At 38.4% G+C, this 15,213-nt stretch overlaps 1 protein-coding gene across 3 annotated transcripts in view; it reads left to right on the top strand.

Annotated features, from left to right (window-relative positions):
• The window catches only part of rapgef3 (Rap guanine nucleotide exchange factor (GEF) 3), a 62,143-nt gene that overhangs the window by 35,497 nt on the left and 11,433 nt on the right, over positions 1-15,213 (top strand). For all 3 annotated transcript variants that reach the window (XM_036591704.1, XM_036591706.1, XM_036591705.1), the window contains 14 exons: positions 1,504-1,588; positions 1,684-1,744; positions 3,762-3,838; positions 4,022-4,168; positions 6,568-6,680; positions 7,072-7,160; positions 8,445-8,523; positions 8,728-8,878; positions 9,456-9,538; positions 9,812-9,842; positions 10,973-11,051; positions 11,221-11,358; positions 12,645-12,742; positions 13,581-13,706. In XM_036591704.1, coding sequence (XP_036447597.1) covers positions 1,504-1,588; positions 1,684-1,744; positions 3,762-3,838; positions 4,022-4,168; positions 6,568-6,680; positions 7,072-7,160; positions 8,445-8,523; positions 8,728-8,878; positions 9,456-9,538; positions 9,812-9,842; positions 10,973-11,051; positions 11,221-11,358; positions 12,645-12,742; positions 13,581-13,706 — 1,357 coding nt within the window. The remainder of the gene's footprint in view (positions 1-1,503; positions 1,589-1,683; positions 1,745-3,761; positions 3,839-4,021; positions 4,169-6,567; positions 6,681-7,071; positions 7,161-8,444; positions 8,524-8,727; positions 8,879-9,455; positions 9,539-9,811; positions 9,843-10,972; positions 11,052-11,220; positions 11,359-12,644; positions 12,743-13,580; positions 13,707-15,213) is intronic.

Raw genomic sequence — 15,213 nt, 5'->3', positions numbered from 1 at the left:
GCATGAAGTTACACTTGGCCACAGGGGTTGCATTAACAATATTGAAAATTGCTGTGATAGTAAGCAATAGCTATTTCAGTATATCTTACTGTCTATTTTATTTCAACATAGGTTATCTACCATTAGTATATATATATATATATATATATATATATATATATATATATATATATATATATATATATATATGCAATTTTGTAATCTTTAGGGTTGCCTAGCTTTGTCTAGTGTAAAAGTACATGTGACAAATTTTCTAATATGATATGTGAACTGGAACACAAACTGTGAATTTGATTCCTGGCGATGCCACAGCCATTCATGCCAGGAGTCCAAGCATAGTTGACCTTGCTATCTCTGGGTGGGTAGAATGGCCCTCCCTCTCCCCCATCATTTAGCATGATACTAGTAGGAGTGGGTGATATAAATCAAAATTTATATGATAACATTTTCCACTATTCGGAAGATAACAAAATGATACAATATCAAAACATTGAATAAATTTATAATAGTAACAATAATAATAACAAAACAAAACAACACTGCAATAATAATTAGTATTGTAATTACTATTATTGCTATTATAGCCGTTATTATTGTTATTTATATTATTATTATAGATATTTTTTATAAAACCTTCAAAGTTTAAAGAGATCTGGGCCTGTATTCATATAGCTTTTCAGAGTAGGAGTGCTGATCTGCCGTCTGTTCCTTTCAGTAAAATCTGAGTAAATAAGAGAAGAATCTGATCCTAAATCAGCACTAGATCAGTTTGACTCTCTGTTGACCATCGAGATTTTTTTGTCAAAGTAAATAGATTGTCAAAGTAAATTCACATACACTATATGTCCAAAAGTATCCAGATACCCCTTCTAATTAGTGATTTCAGTTACTTTAAGGTGCAGCCATAGCTCATTAGATGTCCGATTGCTTGAATAATCTCCATATTTTGTATAATCTTCTTTGGAAAGCATTGCTAAGGTCACCATGCCCAATGCCAGGCATTGGCTAGAAGGATATAAAGTGCCTCAGTATTGGGCTGTAAAGCAGTGAAGCTGCATTTTTTAGAGTGATGGAGCACCATCCAATACCTTGGAAATGAGTTGGAGTGGTATTTGTGATCCAGAACTAATCATCCAACATCAGTACTTGACCACACTAATGCTCTTCTGGGTGAATGCGATCAAATCCTCACAACAATGTTCCAACACCTAGTGTAAAGTCTTCCTGGATGAGTAGAGCCTGTTACTGCACCAAACGGGGAACAAACTCCTTATTTATGCCCTTTATTTTAGAGGCAACGCTGGATGAGCAGGTGTCTACAAAAATTTTGACGTATTGTGTATTTTAGCAAGTGGCTTGCAAGGGTTATCTGCAGTATATTCTGTAGATATCTTCTTCTGTCTTACCCAAGTCCTGCATATTGTAATCCTGTGTATTTTATATGTAAATGCTTTATAGTAAACTCTAACAGTTTGCGCTATGTGCTTTGTGTGCCGTAATCAGTCCAAGCCAGAGGTCAGCAGAAGATGTGGAGGTCATCTACGAGGAGCTGCTGCACGTCAAGGCTGTGGCCCACCTGTCCACCTCCGTGAGTAATCACTTCCTGTCCCATTACCTTTTGCTTTCCCACCGTATCTCTCCATTCATCCCTTACTCTGTTTTCCTCTTTCTCCATGGCTGTAGGTGCGAAAGGAACTGGCTGCAGTGCTGGTGTTCGAGTCCCATGCCAAGGCGGGCACAGTGTGTGAGTGCGAAAGCAAGGCTGACATTTCAACAGCAGTGGGCGAGAGCACAGAATAGTGCTAATGACATGACAGCATCAGTGCCTGTGCATAAATACAAGAAAACATAGAAACAAAGTAGTGACGTAAAGGAGATGCATCAAGGTTATTTCATAACTCTCATGCCCTTTATTGCAGTCAGCAGTGATGAATAAGAAGTACAGGCTTTCCAGCTGCTGTGGTGATGTAATAGAAGCTGTAATCACATCATTACACACTCCACTTTGTGGTCTGAAGATCATAAAGGTTATTATTTAATCAGGGCCAATAAACTCTCTCCCAGAGGAACTCCAAAAGTCCAAACCTAGCAGAGAATAGACAGCGTTGACTGCCTTGTAATTGTAAATGTAAAACAGAAAACACTGCGTTTACACATAATTGGTAGTCCATAGGGTCCACTTACCTACACTCATTGGCCATTTAATCAGGTGCATCCCAGAAAAGTTTACACTAGCACTCAAATGTTTGGAATCATTTGTTATCTTAATAATTGCTGTTTTTTTCTTCAGTAATAACTTATACAGTGTAGTTTCAAATTTTATTAGCTTGAAAAAACAGAAGGTCTTTCAATATGATCTATTCAATATAAGTTTTGGGTAACACCAAAAAGTTATTAAATACTACTTTTGAATTATTTGTTTAAAGTATAGTTATAGTATAGTAATATTTCTGGACAAATGATCTGTCTGAGATTTGATCATCCATCCATCCATCCATCCATCCATCATCTAAACCGCTTATCCTTCTGGGTCGCGGTGGGGTGCTGGAGCCTATCCCAGCTGTCATTGGGCGGAAGGCAGGATACACCCTGGACAGGTCGCCAGTCCATCGCAGGGCAGACATACAGACACACACATTCACTCACTCCTAGGGGCAATTTAGCATGTCCAATTGGCCTGACTGCATGTCTTTGGACTGTGGGAGGAAACCGGAGTACCCGGAGGAAACCCACGCAGACACGGGGAGAACAGGCAAACTCCACACAGAAATGACTCTGGTTGCCCGGCCGGGAATCGAACCCAGGCCATTTTTGCTGTGAGGCGACAGCGCTACCCACTGCGCCGAGATTTGATCACCATATTTCAAATGTGAGGAATTCTGGATGTTATATTTAGTATAACATCATTCTGAATTCTGAAGCTTTCTGAGCCATTAAGGAATCACCTTTCATCATTCATCATTCTGGACACATCTAACATTCCTTCTTTTTCCCCAGCTTCCTACTCATCAGTTGAATTAATTCATAATAGAATAATTTCATGCGCTTATCTGCAACTTTGTTTTTAATTTATTACAATTCCAAAATTTTGAGTGCTAGTTATATGAAAAAGTTTGGGCAAATTATATGTTTTTAAATCACTAAGTAAAAATAAAAAGTACACGTTCTCAGAGACCCCACTTCTGCACATGTTAATGAACAATTACTCTTTATTTGCTGAATTAAACATATTGGAGGACAAATATTAAAAATGTAAACAGTACAAAAGTTATGGCACATTTAATATTTTTTCCCAATATGTTAAACTCATAAAATAAAAAGAAATTGTGCAGAAAATGGCATATTTAAGTTTGTTCCCTATAGAGAATTTGGTAACACGTGGAAATGTGTTAATTGAAGAGAATGTGTTGCAATTAACAAATGTGACTGTAAGTGCACTTTGAAGATATATAGCTACTGACTGTAGCCCATTTGTTGCTGCACAATCAGCCACTCTCCCCTTGTCTATCAATGGAAAAGGACCATCATAGGACCACTGCTGACCAGATATTATTTCAGTTGTGGCATGTTAGTAGGTGTTGTGTTGCATCAGTTTATCAGGTGCAGATAGTATATGGTACGTGTAGAGGACAAAGTGGCCAGTAAGTATTTATGTGTGCTTGTGCATGTGTGTGTGCTTGTGCATGTGTGTGTGTGTGTGTGTGTATGTGAGGAAGTACACAGCTGATGAGGTTCCCACTCCATATGCTATTATTTCACAGTGTTCAGCCAGGGAGACAAAGGCACATCCTGGTACATCATCTGGAAGGGGTCTGTTAATGTCATCACACATGGCAAGGTAAAAGCATCTGAATGACCACTATTAATACAGTGGTCATTTAAGTCTGATTATAGGCCTCTGCATTGTTCTAAAAATATTTCCAAAGTGTGCCTCCTACAAGGAAAAGTGAAGGAAACCTTATTGTTTGTTTGTGTGTGTGTGTGTGTGTGTGTGTGTGTGCGTGTGCGTGTTATTTGACAGGGCTTGGTGACTACCCTGCATGAAGGAGATGACTTTGGCCAGCTTGCCTTGGTAAACGATGCTCCCCGCGCTGCTACTATCATACTGAGAGAGGACAACTGTCACTTCCTCAGAGTAGACAAGCAAGACTTCATTCGAATACTGAAGGTAAAATGCAAAAGTCGTTGTGTGCATGTGCATTTGTCAAGATAAAGTACTATGCAAAAGTCAGAGACCACTCTTCATTTATTTAATTCCAGTGAAAATGGCCATTAAATATATATTGAATCTTTTTAGCAACAGGAAAAACACAGCGGCCTCAAGAACTAAATATAGTATAATTTTTTTAGCATTTAGTTTGTCTTTGTCTTTATCTTTAATACAGCTTACATTCTTTTCAGGAGATTTGCTTTCAGTTTTTCAAAGACATTTGCAGCAAAATTTTTCCTACGAAGTTCTGTCTTAGACCTTGGTTGTGCTTTCTGCATCCAAGGAATCCCAAACACACTCAGTGATGGTGAGGTCTGGACTATGGGGTGGCCAGCCAGTAGTTCTGAAAACACCAGCAGCTTCTTTGTTTGGTTTGCATCTTTTTTCCTTTTCTCAGCAACAACTTCTTGACAGCTGCACATCCTTTCAGCACATAGCGTTGAGTTGTTTTCTCACAGTGAAAGGATGACAGAAAATCTATGAATTTTTTCACATCTGCAGCAAGATTGAATATTGATTTTTTCCTGTTCCTTAAAGATGAATGCTTTAACCCCTTAAAGTCTCAGGCTTAGTACATACTAAGGCTTATTATTCAGTAACTACAGGGACGTTGATGAAAACTGGCTGAGCTGTTCATGGGTTACAGAAGTGTGTAAAAATTTTGGCCTGCTTGTGGGCCTTTTAGGGGGTTAAGTACTGTTTATCTGATAGTCACAGTTTTGTTGGCCTACTAGGTCTTGCACAGTTGTTTCTTTGCATCTTTTAATCATTTTTGGGCTCTAGTTTTATATAAGTAGATTGTTATATCAAATCTCCTCAGAAATATTTGCTGAATATTTTCTACTTAATGGACATTTTGACTGCAAATTAATAAGTGTAGAATGTATTTTGCATTGCTGTATTTACATTGCACAGTATAGTATTGGCATGAACTGATCAGGCAGAACATTATGACCACCTCCTTGTTTCTTTGCTCATTGTCCATTTTATCAGCTCCACTTACTATATAGGTGCACTTTATAGTTCTACAATTACAGACTGTAGTCCATCTGTTTCTCTGCATACATTGTTAGCCCCCTTTTACCCTGTTCTTCAGTGGTCAGGACCCCCATGGACCCTCACAGAGCAGGTACTATTTGGGTGGTGGATCATTCTCAGCACTGCAGTAACACTGACGGTGTTGTTAGTGTATGTTGTAGGTGGTGTGTTAGTGTATGTTGAGCTGGTACGAGTGGATCAGACATAGCAGTGCTGCTGGAGTTTTCAAACACCTCAGTGCCACTGCTGGACCGAGAACAGTCCATTAACCAAAAATATCCAGTCAACAGCGTCCTGTGGGCAGCGTCCTGTGACCACCAATGAAGGACTAGAGGATGACCAACACAAACTGTGCAGCAGCAGATAAGCTATCATCTCTGACTTTACATCAGGCTGGACCAACAACACAGGTGCGTCCAGTAGAGTGGACAGTGAGTGGACACAGTGTTTAAAAACTCCAGCAGCACTGTTGTGTCTGATCCACTCATACCAGCACAACACACACTAATACACCACCACCACGTCAGTGTTACTGCAGTGCTGAGAATGATCCACCACCCAAATAGTACCTGCTCTGTGAGGGTCCATGGGGGTCCTGACCACTGAAGAACAGGGTAAAAGGGGGCTAACAACATATGCAGAGAAACAGATGGACTACAGTCTGTAATTGTAGAACTACAAAGTGCACCTGTATAGTAAGTGGAGCTGATAAAATGGACAATGAGTGTAGAAACAAGGAGGTGGTCATAATGTTATGCCTGATCAGTGTATGTGTGTAGTGTCAGCTGACCCGTAAGAATTTTTTTGCAACTGATACTGAATTAAAAACATAATAAATATATAAAACAAAATAAATATAAACAGACACCAGTGGGTTTAGTTAAAAACTTTTAAAATGATTTATATTAGTTGAAATTGCATCGGTATAACAGTTATCAGTTGTCCACTGTGAACAGTCAAATTTGATTGTCAGTTCTCAAATGTCAACTTTTCTTAAATAAAAAAGGTATTGTAGCGCAGTCTTGGTTTCTTTGTATCTGATAGTGTTTTGCATTTGATTTTGCCAGTTCAGACTGTTAAAGTAGAGTAAGAGCACAAAATCAACAAAATTATCACAAATCAGTGATTCTCCTCATATTAGAGCAGTGTGTTCATTATATAAAAAACAAGCCATGAGGTAATTTATGTTAAAAAATGTTAGTTTAATATCAGTTGATTTTATTAGTCAAAAAACATATCAGCAGGGCCGTAGTGTGCATATGTTTTTGATGGAAATCCTGTGGCATGTTTCCACAACATTGTTGTGTATCATTATGCAGGATGTTGAAGCAAACACTGTTCGTTTGGAAGAGCATGGGAAAGTGGTGCTGGTCCTGGAGAAAAGCTCGGGACAGGAGTCGCCCCTTCAGGGTGGATCAGGAAGCAGCAGCAAGTAAACAAACCACATCTCTACACTCACTCATATTGTTCTGCACATCCGAGCATGCTGCACCTGCATTAAAGCCAGACCCAAAGCCCAATCAAAAGCCTGAAGACTGCATGTTTCACATGTTAATCCACAGAGTAGAAGATGATAAAACAATGTTTCTATTGTGCAAAATGACTCTGACTGTTAAATGGTTATTAGCAAACAAAGGACCAGAGCACTTCTTAACTGGGGCGATTGTAAAAGGCAGGAAAGGCAATGAATTAGTCAGACTTTCCACTATTATCTGCATTCAAGAGCATTAAATTAATTCTGAATTGAATTGGTGCTTTAGCATATTGTGCACTGCTTTTCCTCTCTAACTATCTTACTCACTCTCTTTCTTTCTGCCTTTCAGATACACAGTGATGTCAGGAACACCAGAAAAAATTCTGGAACATCTCCTGGAGACTATTAAGCTGGATACAAACGGAAGTGATCCAATAGGTATGACATTTGCATAGTTTCTTGATTCAGAGCACATTGTGGATCAGTAAGAGCTTATTGTCATATTGTTTTGTTTTATCAGAGTAGTGATAAAACCTGCCTGATGCGTGCTATTCACAAAACAATAATAAGCTCTGACTGATTCTCTATTCTGACTGACAGTCACTGTCTGACTGTGCTCTAAAACAGCATGTGCATTCGCTTGGAAAAAATCACAGTGTATACAATAATAAAGGAAACCACTTGCATCTTTTATATAGTGGGAGAGACATAGTAAGTTTGAACAATGTGGTCAAATGGCATATTTTGTGGGTAAATGAGTAAATATAAGTTAACATATCCTCTACAGGGACCAACTTAAGCATTTTTTAAACATTTTTCTGCATGTTAGTGCACAGCTGTACATGCTGATATATTTTACTCTGTGCATCGTAGACGTGCACACACCGTAATTTCTCTAGATTCAGATTTAAACTAGTTAAAGGGACCATCACCAAATTCTCAGAATGGATTGCTCGATTCAGTGGGGTTAATAGACAATTTTGTATTATGTAGTTATTGTATAGCTACATTATATATGGTTCTTCAACCTCCTAAATGGCCAGGGCCCACCAGCAGGCCCAAAGTTTTATTACACACTTCTATAACCTAAGAATAGCTCAGCCGGTTTGCACTGAAGTTCCTGTAGTTACTGAATACTAAGCCTTTGTATGTAACAAGCCTGGGATGTTAAGGGATTAATTGTACACAATATAACTTAAAATTTGCATTTCAGCTAAATTCTGTTGTGAGAAGTAGTTATGCTAAACAAAGTGTTCTACACACTAGGCAAAAGGAAGTGGACAGGGAGACAGACCCAAACATCCCTATTATTTATTGTTTTTGAATGTGTTCTAAAAAACAACAGTGAGGTGTCTCCAAATGTTCCTGTGATTTCCAGACTGCCTGAAGAGGAAAACAAGGCCTCTTTAATGAGATGTGAGCAAGTGTGTGTGTATGTGCCTGGGTGTTTTCCTATGTATTCAGGACAAAAAGAGAAAACCAGAGAAACCAAGAGTAACCTACCTTGCCAAGACCATAAACATGGTCCTTGGATTAAATGCTTTTTACAAAACATACATTTTGCGTTGTGTTTGGTAATAAAAGGGCAAAACATGTCTTTTTTAAGATTGAGATCAAAGTTAGGGTTAGGGTTAGGGTTAGAAAAATCTTATCACATATGTATGATCACACTTCTTTATATTGAATAAAAACGTGTGTTTGTGTTTTTCTCTGTGACTTCAGATCCTTGTGTTAGTGACTTCCTCCTCACACACCAAGTCTTCATGCCCTCTGCACAGCTCTGCCCTGCCCTTCAGCATCAATATCTATTCATTACTGCTGCTTATATTCACCTTAATCAGCCTCCACTGGTTCTAAATACTCTTCACAGTTCTACTAGTCTTGGCCTAAGCCTCTTTATTCTACAGTGGATGTATGACGTAAACTTGTTTGAACTGTTTTTTTTTTTTTTGAGTGATATGTATACATATATGTGAAATGAATATGTCCTTAACCCTCACTGCACCTACCATGCTGAGCCCTCAGAAGGCTCTGAGTTGGAGAAGGCTGCCTATGCTCTCAATACCAAGCAGAAAATTGTGAAACTGGTGGGTCAGTGGGTGGCACTTTGCAGCCCACTGCTGAAGGAGGACCCTGTGGCCTTGCAGTTCCTGGAGGTTTGTTTCTTAGTTACTAAATTTTAGTTTAGTCCTTAATGCAGTTATTGTCATTGTTTTGCTGTATTGTTTTTACAGTCAAGTAATTTGTAATTGTTATGTAATTAGCAGAAACATAACATTGTGCACAACAATAACTTTTCTTCAAATTAAAATCAAAATAAATCTCTTATACATATGAACCCAAATGTACTTGTGAAAAAATGTGAAAATTTAGAAACCACAGTTTCTAAGTGGTAGAGGGTATGTATTTTTGATTTGTCAGTTTAATTATGAAGTCAGTTTCAGCTATCTTAGAAGACTGATTAAAGATGCATGTTTCATTCTATGTGCTCTGTTTCTGAGGTGATCTTTTAAAAATTGCTCCTCTCATGTGAAGTTCAGCATGAAAAAACAGGATTGGATTGTCAGATGGTGATGACAATGACACCTCTACTGTGCTTCTGTAGCTCCTACGCTTAATATATTTTACCTGTGGGGTCGAAACGCATTATACAAGGTGCTTAGCATTATTTTCACATTAGGATGTAATATTCAAGATATTCAAACTCATATTTATTCTTTTGCTCTGGGACAGAAACTGAGAGAAGAAGTGATGAGTGACTCAAGACTCTCAAACATGCTCAAAGAACAGCTGCGGGACAGGAGGAAAAACAGAGTGTAAGTAACAGACTTACTCACTCAAATGTTAGGAATGTTTTATAAATGTTTTATATTTTATGGCATGGTCTCTGTGGTTAAAACTGCCAAAAAGGTCACGGTCAAGTCTAGACCATTAGTTAATCTATGTCATTTAAAACTGGTCAATCATTGGCCTTGGTCTGCCTTCACACATACTTTATGCAAACATTCTATTGTAAAGTCAGCAACATCTAGACACACTCCATAACCTTGTACTGCACGTTGACATTTTCATGTCCATTCTCCTTGCAGGCTAGAGAACGGATGCCAAACACTGACGAAGGTGAGTTCCATTCCCTCTCTGGGAAAGCTGCAGAGATAAGAGTCCAAACAATACAGCCTCAATGAGAACTTTATGACATGGCATGATAAATGCACTAGCCACTGGAAAAGTCAACAGCTTAGCGTTTTCCCGGATAAACCTGGAGAACAAGAAGAAACAGAGCATGAGTGGTCTGATAATGTTGTGAATGCAATGAACATACAGCGCCAAAATGATGTCAGATAGGCCAGTAGTGGTTTAATGTGGTCTATGGTGACAACTAGTATTTGTTTGTTATTTCAGCACTACCAATTCATGTAATTTTGCACAATCCCACAAGAAAGGATGAAAAATTTGAGACTTGGGCAAAGGTTGTTTTCTTATGACTTTATTTGAAAGAAATTCTGTAAATCACACTTGCTTAGATTATAATGCCTATGTATAATACAAAATAATAATTACATATTACTTATTCACTCACATAGTGAGATATGCAAGGAATTGCATTTACATTCTGCAAAACATTTATGCAAAAGTATGTGCAGAGAATAACTTTTCATTAACATCAAATCATAATAAATATTTCATTTTCTACATGCGCAGACAAACATGGTATGGCATGGTATTTAAAGCATACCATGTTTGTCTGCGCATGTAGAAAGGTTCACAAGTTGTTTTCCACTTGTTTGCATAAACTATGACTGAGAAATAATTAATATCGAAATACACCATGTTTATATTATCGACTGGGATTACTACAACTTCTAAGGCTCAAGGATAGATCACAGAGGGGCCTGCAGCTGATGGCATCCCCTTGAATAGTTTCTGCATACCGCTCAGGCCAACCTGTTCCTATCTCTGACTTCTATATCTCAATCCTCACATTCCACTGATGAGAAGTACAACAACTTCATACACCCCACCCCCCAGCCCCCATCAATCTGTCAGACCTGAGATGTTAAGCACTGACAGAAGAAAAGAAAACTTTGATTTATTTTTGAAGCATAGCTGGTGATTTGTAGTCCCATTCACGGCAGTTCTTTGAAAAATAAAAGTTTGCATATTGCCATATTGTTGAATGCTGTTGAAAAGCAGTGCAGCCGCTCACATCTGGTCAACATTTTTTTTCTCCTATTGTTCATATTTTACAGCCGAATCAGAAATTCGATTGGTTCACTGCTTATGAAGAGCCTCTTGGGAAGTGTCAATCAATCAGAGCTCAGGACAAAGGTCTGTCTGGATTTTCTAAATGATCATTAATGGTTTTGTATGAGGACATGTCATTTGGCCAGATAAACAACAATTACACTGCTTTTAAATTTCACTTAAACACTCAAAAAAGCAGATATGGGAACTGCCTTGAACATTTCAGTAAACAGCTCTTGTAATATGCTTGCAGTCCTGTATGAAATTTTCAAACCGGACCACAACGCTGTGACACTGATGCTGCCTGTGAATTCCTCAGTGCAAGACATAATGTCTGTTCTGGTAAATCCAGGGGGAGATCATGTACTGGTCAAAATGAACTCTTCAGGAGGTAAGGATGATATTCTGTCATGCAGCAGAGTTTATGTGTCTGTGCAAAACATTTTTTATTTAACCCTTAAACCCTAAAGACTTCTATGTGGGACCATACGTCAGTGTCTCATTATATATATCATATATATATATCATATATATCATTATATATATCATTATATATATCATAATAACATATCTTGCGTATTACTATTTGTAATATAATGATTACGTATACTTAATTATTACAAATATTTTTCATATCATAGCAGCTACTTAATCATTTATAAAAGTCGAAGAATAGAACATCAGAGAGAGAAAGTGTTATAAGGTGCACAGCTGGGGTGCAAGCTGTGATTTGGTTTGGCATGAGCTGAAAGTTACAATTTGATTTGCAACACAAATTTGTGAAGTCTTTTGTAAGTTTTCTGTTGCTTTTATTTGGCAAAGAAAGAAAAAAGTAACACAAAAAGCCAGTGAACAATATATGTTTTTAATATTGCCAATTTCTTCCTTCAAAAAGTAGTTCCAGCTTTGAATAAAGCTAATTTATTGTTACTTAGTAACCACTGGTCCCAAAAATTATACAAGTATGGAAAAACTAGTTGTTATGTCTGATAATAAAATACCAATAGATCTGATTGTGTGGTCTAAATTAACTTGAGATTAATAAATGCATAATAAGCTTAGGGTTGAAGGGTTTAATGTAAGTAGTGTGGGGCAGAGACGTCCACAGTTCACTTTATTGAAGTCAGAGTCACGTCTCAAGTTTCTGAGATGCAAGTACAGCTCAAGTTTCTAGTGTCTGAGGTACAAGTCCGAATCAAGTCTCAAGTCTTTGAGGTGCAAGTCCAGGTCAAGTCTCAAGTTTCTGAGGTTCGAGTCTGAGTCAAGTCTGAAGCCTCTGAGCTGCAAGTCCAAGCCAAATCTCTAGTCTCTGAGGTGCAAGTCTGAGTCAAGTCTCAAATATTTGAGGCACAGTTATAAGTAATAGTCTTGCGTCTCCAAGGTGGAAGTCTAAATCGCAAGTCTTAAGATCCTAAGTGTATGCCTGGGTCAAGTCTCGAATCTCTCAGGTCTTTAATCTTTAGTATCTTTCTGGGTGCAGAGGAAATCTGTAAGATTGCAGGCTTAATTAATTATTCTATAGCTTGTACTGATTTATCCCAAGCAGTGCCAACTTTGTAGACACTTGTCAGCAGTAGCAGTAGTGACAAGTGTAATGTAAAAGGGTTACTGATTGTTAGTTGCAAGACTTTTCCCCTGGCCATTCCTATAAAATTGGTATGCTTTCTTGTCTGTTAGAGAGAGTTCAGCTAAAGCTGGATGCGACAGCCGTCTCCACGTCTCTGGGGCTGAACGAGCGACTGTTCCTGTGCACTGTCTCTCAGGTGGAGCAGCTGGTGAGTGGCTCTTAACTCAGGAACCTCTCCAGTGTGCAAGAGGAGTGCTCTGGTTAACTGCAGCCAAGACTACTATTGTCATCGTGATTTTTGTGTCAAGTAATACATATTTGCATTCAGGTGCTAAATAGTAAGTATTACGTAATATCAATATGTCACAGCAGTATGTGGATTAATCTTTTTATACCAAAGAAAGAAAGCCACTATTCCTGCCTGTCTGCTCTTCTCCTTTAATAACATGATTTCATAATGCTGTTGTTGCATTTATTTTGATATGTAAAAAGCATGATCTAACAAAGCTAAAAAGTTGTAGGTTTCAGCAAGAAAGTTTTGATCAAAAAACAAATTTTTACTCACAAACAAAACAATAGTAAGTGAGTGATGTGAATTCCATTCTGAATGTGTACATGCTACTTCAAAAACTGCTGAAGTGCATCCAACAGTCAAGACAGCATTGTGCTTCTGTAGACAGGGATAGGAAACAGTAGTACACCAAAAACTCCAATTCTACATGATGATACATTGTACTATGCCCAACATGTTGTGTTCCACTTTTGTGTAAAAACCCAAGTCATATAGGTTTAAAACCCCTTAAATGTCCGGAACCCACCTGCAGGACTAGGCTTCCATTCCTTACTGCAATAATAATAAGTCACTTTACAGTTTGCATAATTTTCTGTGTAATTACTGAATAATAAGCCTTAGCATGCAATACGCCTGACAAATAAAGGGATTAAAATAACAGTGATGATGGAAAGACATTCAGAAGAGCAATATTTTGTTCCTGTGCTGAAGTGTCATGGTAGGAGTGGCTCTCAGATATGTTTGTGTCTGACAGACGCCTCTGAAGGAGCAACTCGGTCCAGAGCAGAACACCATGGACACTCTAGAGCAGATGTGCTCCAAGGACATTGCAAGTCAGCTGACCAACTACGACTGGGAACTCTTCACGGCCATGCATGAGGTAACTGATGGAGATTTGAATAAATATTCCCTTAGACAGTAATCAAATATAGTAGATGTTGTAATCAATAACCAAATAGGTAGTATTGGCTAACAGAGAATATTAATTCTCTCACAAAGGGTAGGCCTTAGTCTGTCTGCGTAGGAGATTCTAGACACTGGAACTCCCCAGGGTTCACAGACAGGCCTGTGTGTACTTGCTGACCCAGTAAAGAGAGGGACAAGTTTACCTTGAAAGGTAAAGCAGACTGGTAAAACCCGGTTGAAAGAGATGCACCTATTAGAGAATAAGCTAATATCAAAATTTGAGAAGTAAGGCGGGGGATATCAAATAACCCCCCATAAATGGTATATAAACTGTTGTTTGGAACACTGTTTAGGCAGTTGGGTCTCTCGAGACCCTGTGCCACTTGATGCTGAAATAAAGAAAAAGCCTTTTTCTCTCTTCCACGAACTCAGTGTCTGAAGACTCTTTCCTTTTCGACATCTTTTGAGAACTTAGAGCAGTTATTAGTGAAAGTGCTTAGCTGGTGTTAAAAGATTTCTTTTTTATTCATAATAATATGTTGGAGGCCTGGGGTTGAACAGAATAGCCCTTGGTCCGGACATAACTGCCCTGGATTTATAGCATTTTCTGTGGATTACTTTATGTGATTTGAGCCGTGAGCATTCCAAGACACTGGTTTCATCATTTTTGTACAGTATGTTAGACATGAGTGATTTGATTAGTCTGCTTGATAACTTGTGATCATATCAGTAACAAAGCACGAGATGCTGCACATGCAGATCACCTTTTTTCACCTTAGCAGAGCCAACATCAAAACCATAGCAAGAAGTAGTCATTCAAGTGTGTATCCGATCTGCCTGAGACACATGACTTATCAAACATGGAGCGTCAGAGACAGAATGAGTCAGGGAAAAAAATTTATCACTGGCGGCCTTCTGCCGCATACATGTGGCTCAAGTTGCTGTCATTGCGGCCTGCTGTCACCGCCTGTGCTCAGACACCTGCCCCAGCTTTATCTGATGAAGAACATAGCAGCAGAGGACAAACATGTCATCTTTCAGGCTAGTCAATACACTGAAAAAAGTGATGCACAATTGTTCTTTCAGTTCACTTACTTTCAGTAGTAGTTATGTTGATGTAATATATACTCTTTGGCCATTTTATTGGAACACCTTCCCTATTAGCTCCACCATACTGGTGTACAGCTGGGGAATGTAGTCATTATGTAGTTCTTTATCAATGGTCAGTTTCCGACCACAGAGCCACCCTTGGCTGGACACTGACATGGGGCAGGCAATATGCCAACATTTATTGTCATTGTGATTAATTCTATCACATCACAATAAGTTTGATGTCATCAGTAGTTAAAGAACACTAAGAAACTACGTTTCCTTACAAAGAGGGGAAAAAGAGTCACATACATCCATTGTCACACAAAAGTAATCTTTAAATGTCATTTAATACAAATAAGAGCAGCATTAGGCCTGTGTAATTAGATTTA

The sequence above is a fragment of the Colossoma macropomum genome, unplaced genomic scaffold (assembly GCF_904425465.1).
Source record: "Colossoma macropomum unplaced genomic scaffold, Colossoma_macropomum, whole genome shotgun sequence".
Classification (NCBI taxonomy): domain Eukaryota; kingdom Metazoa; phylum Chordata; class Actinopteri; order Characiformes; family Serrasalmidae; genus Colossoma; species Colossoma macropomum.
The sequence above is the reverse complement of the archived record's forward strand: the minus strand, read 5'-3'. Positions and strand labels throughout refer to the sequence as shown.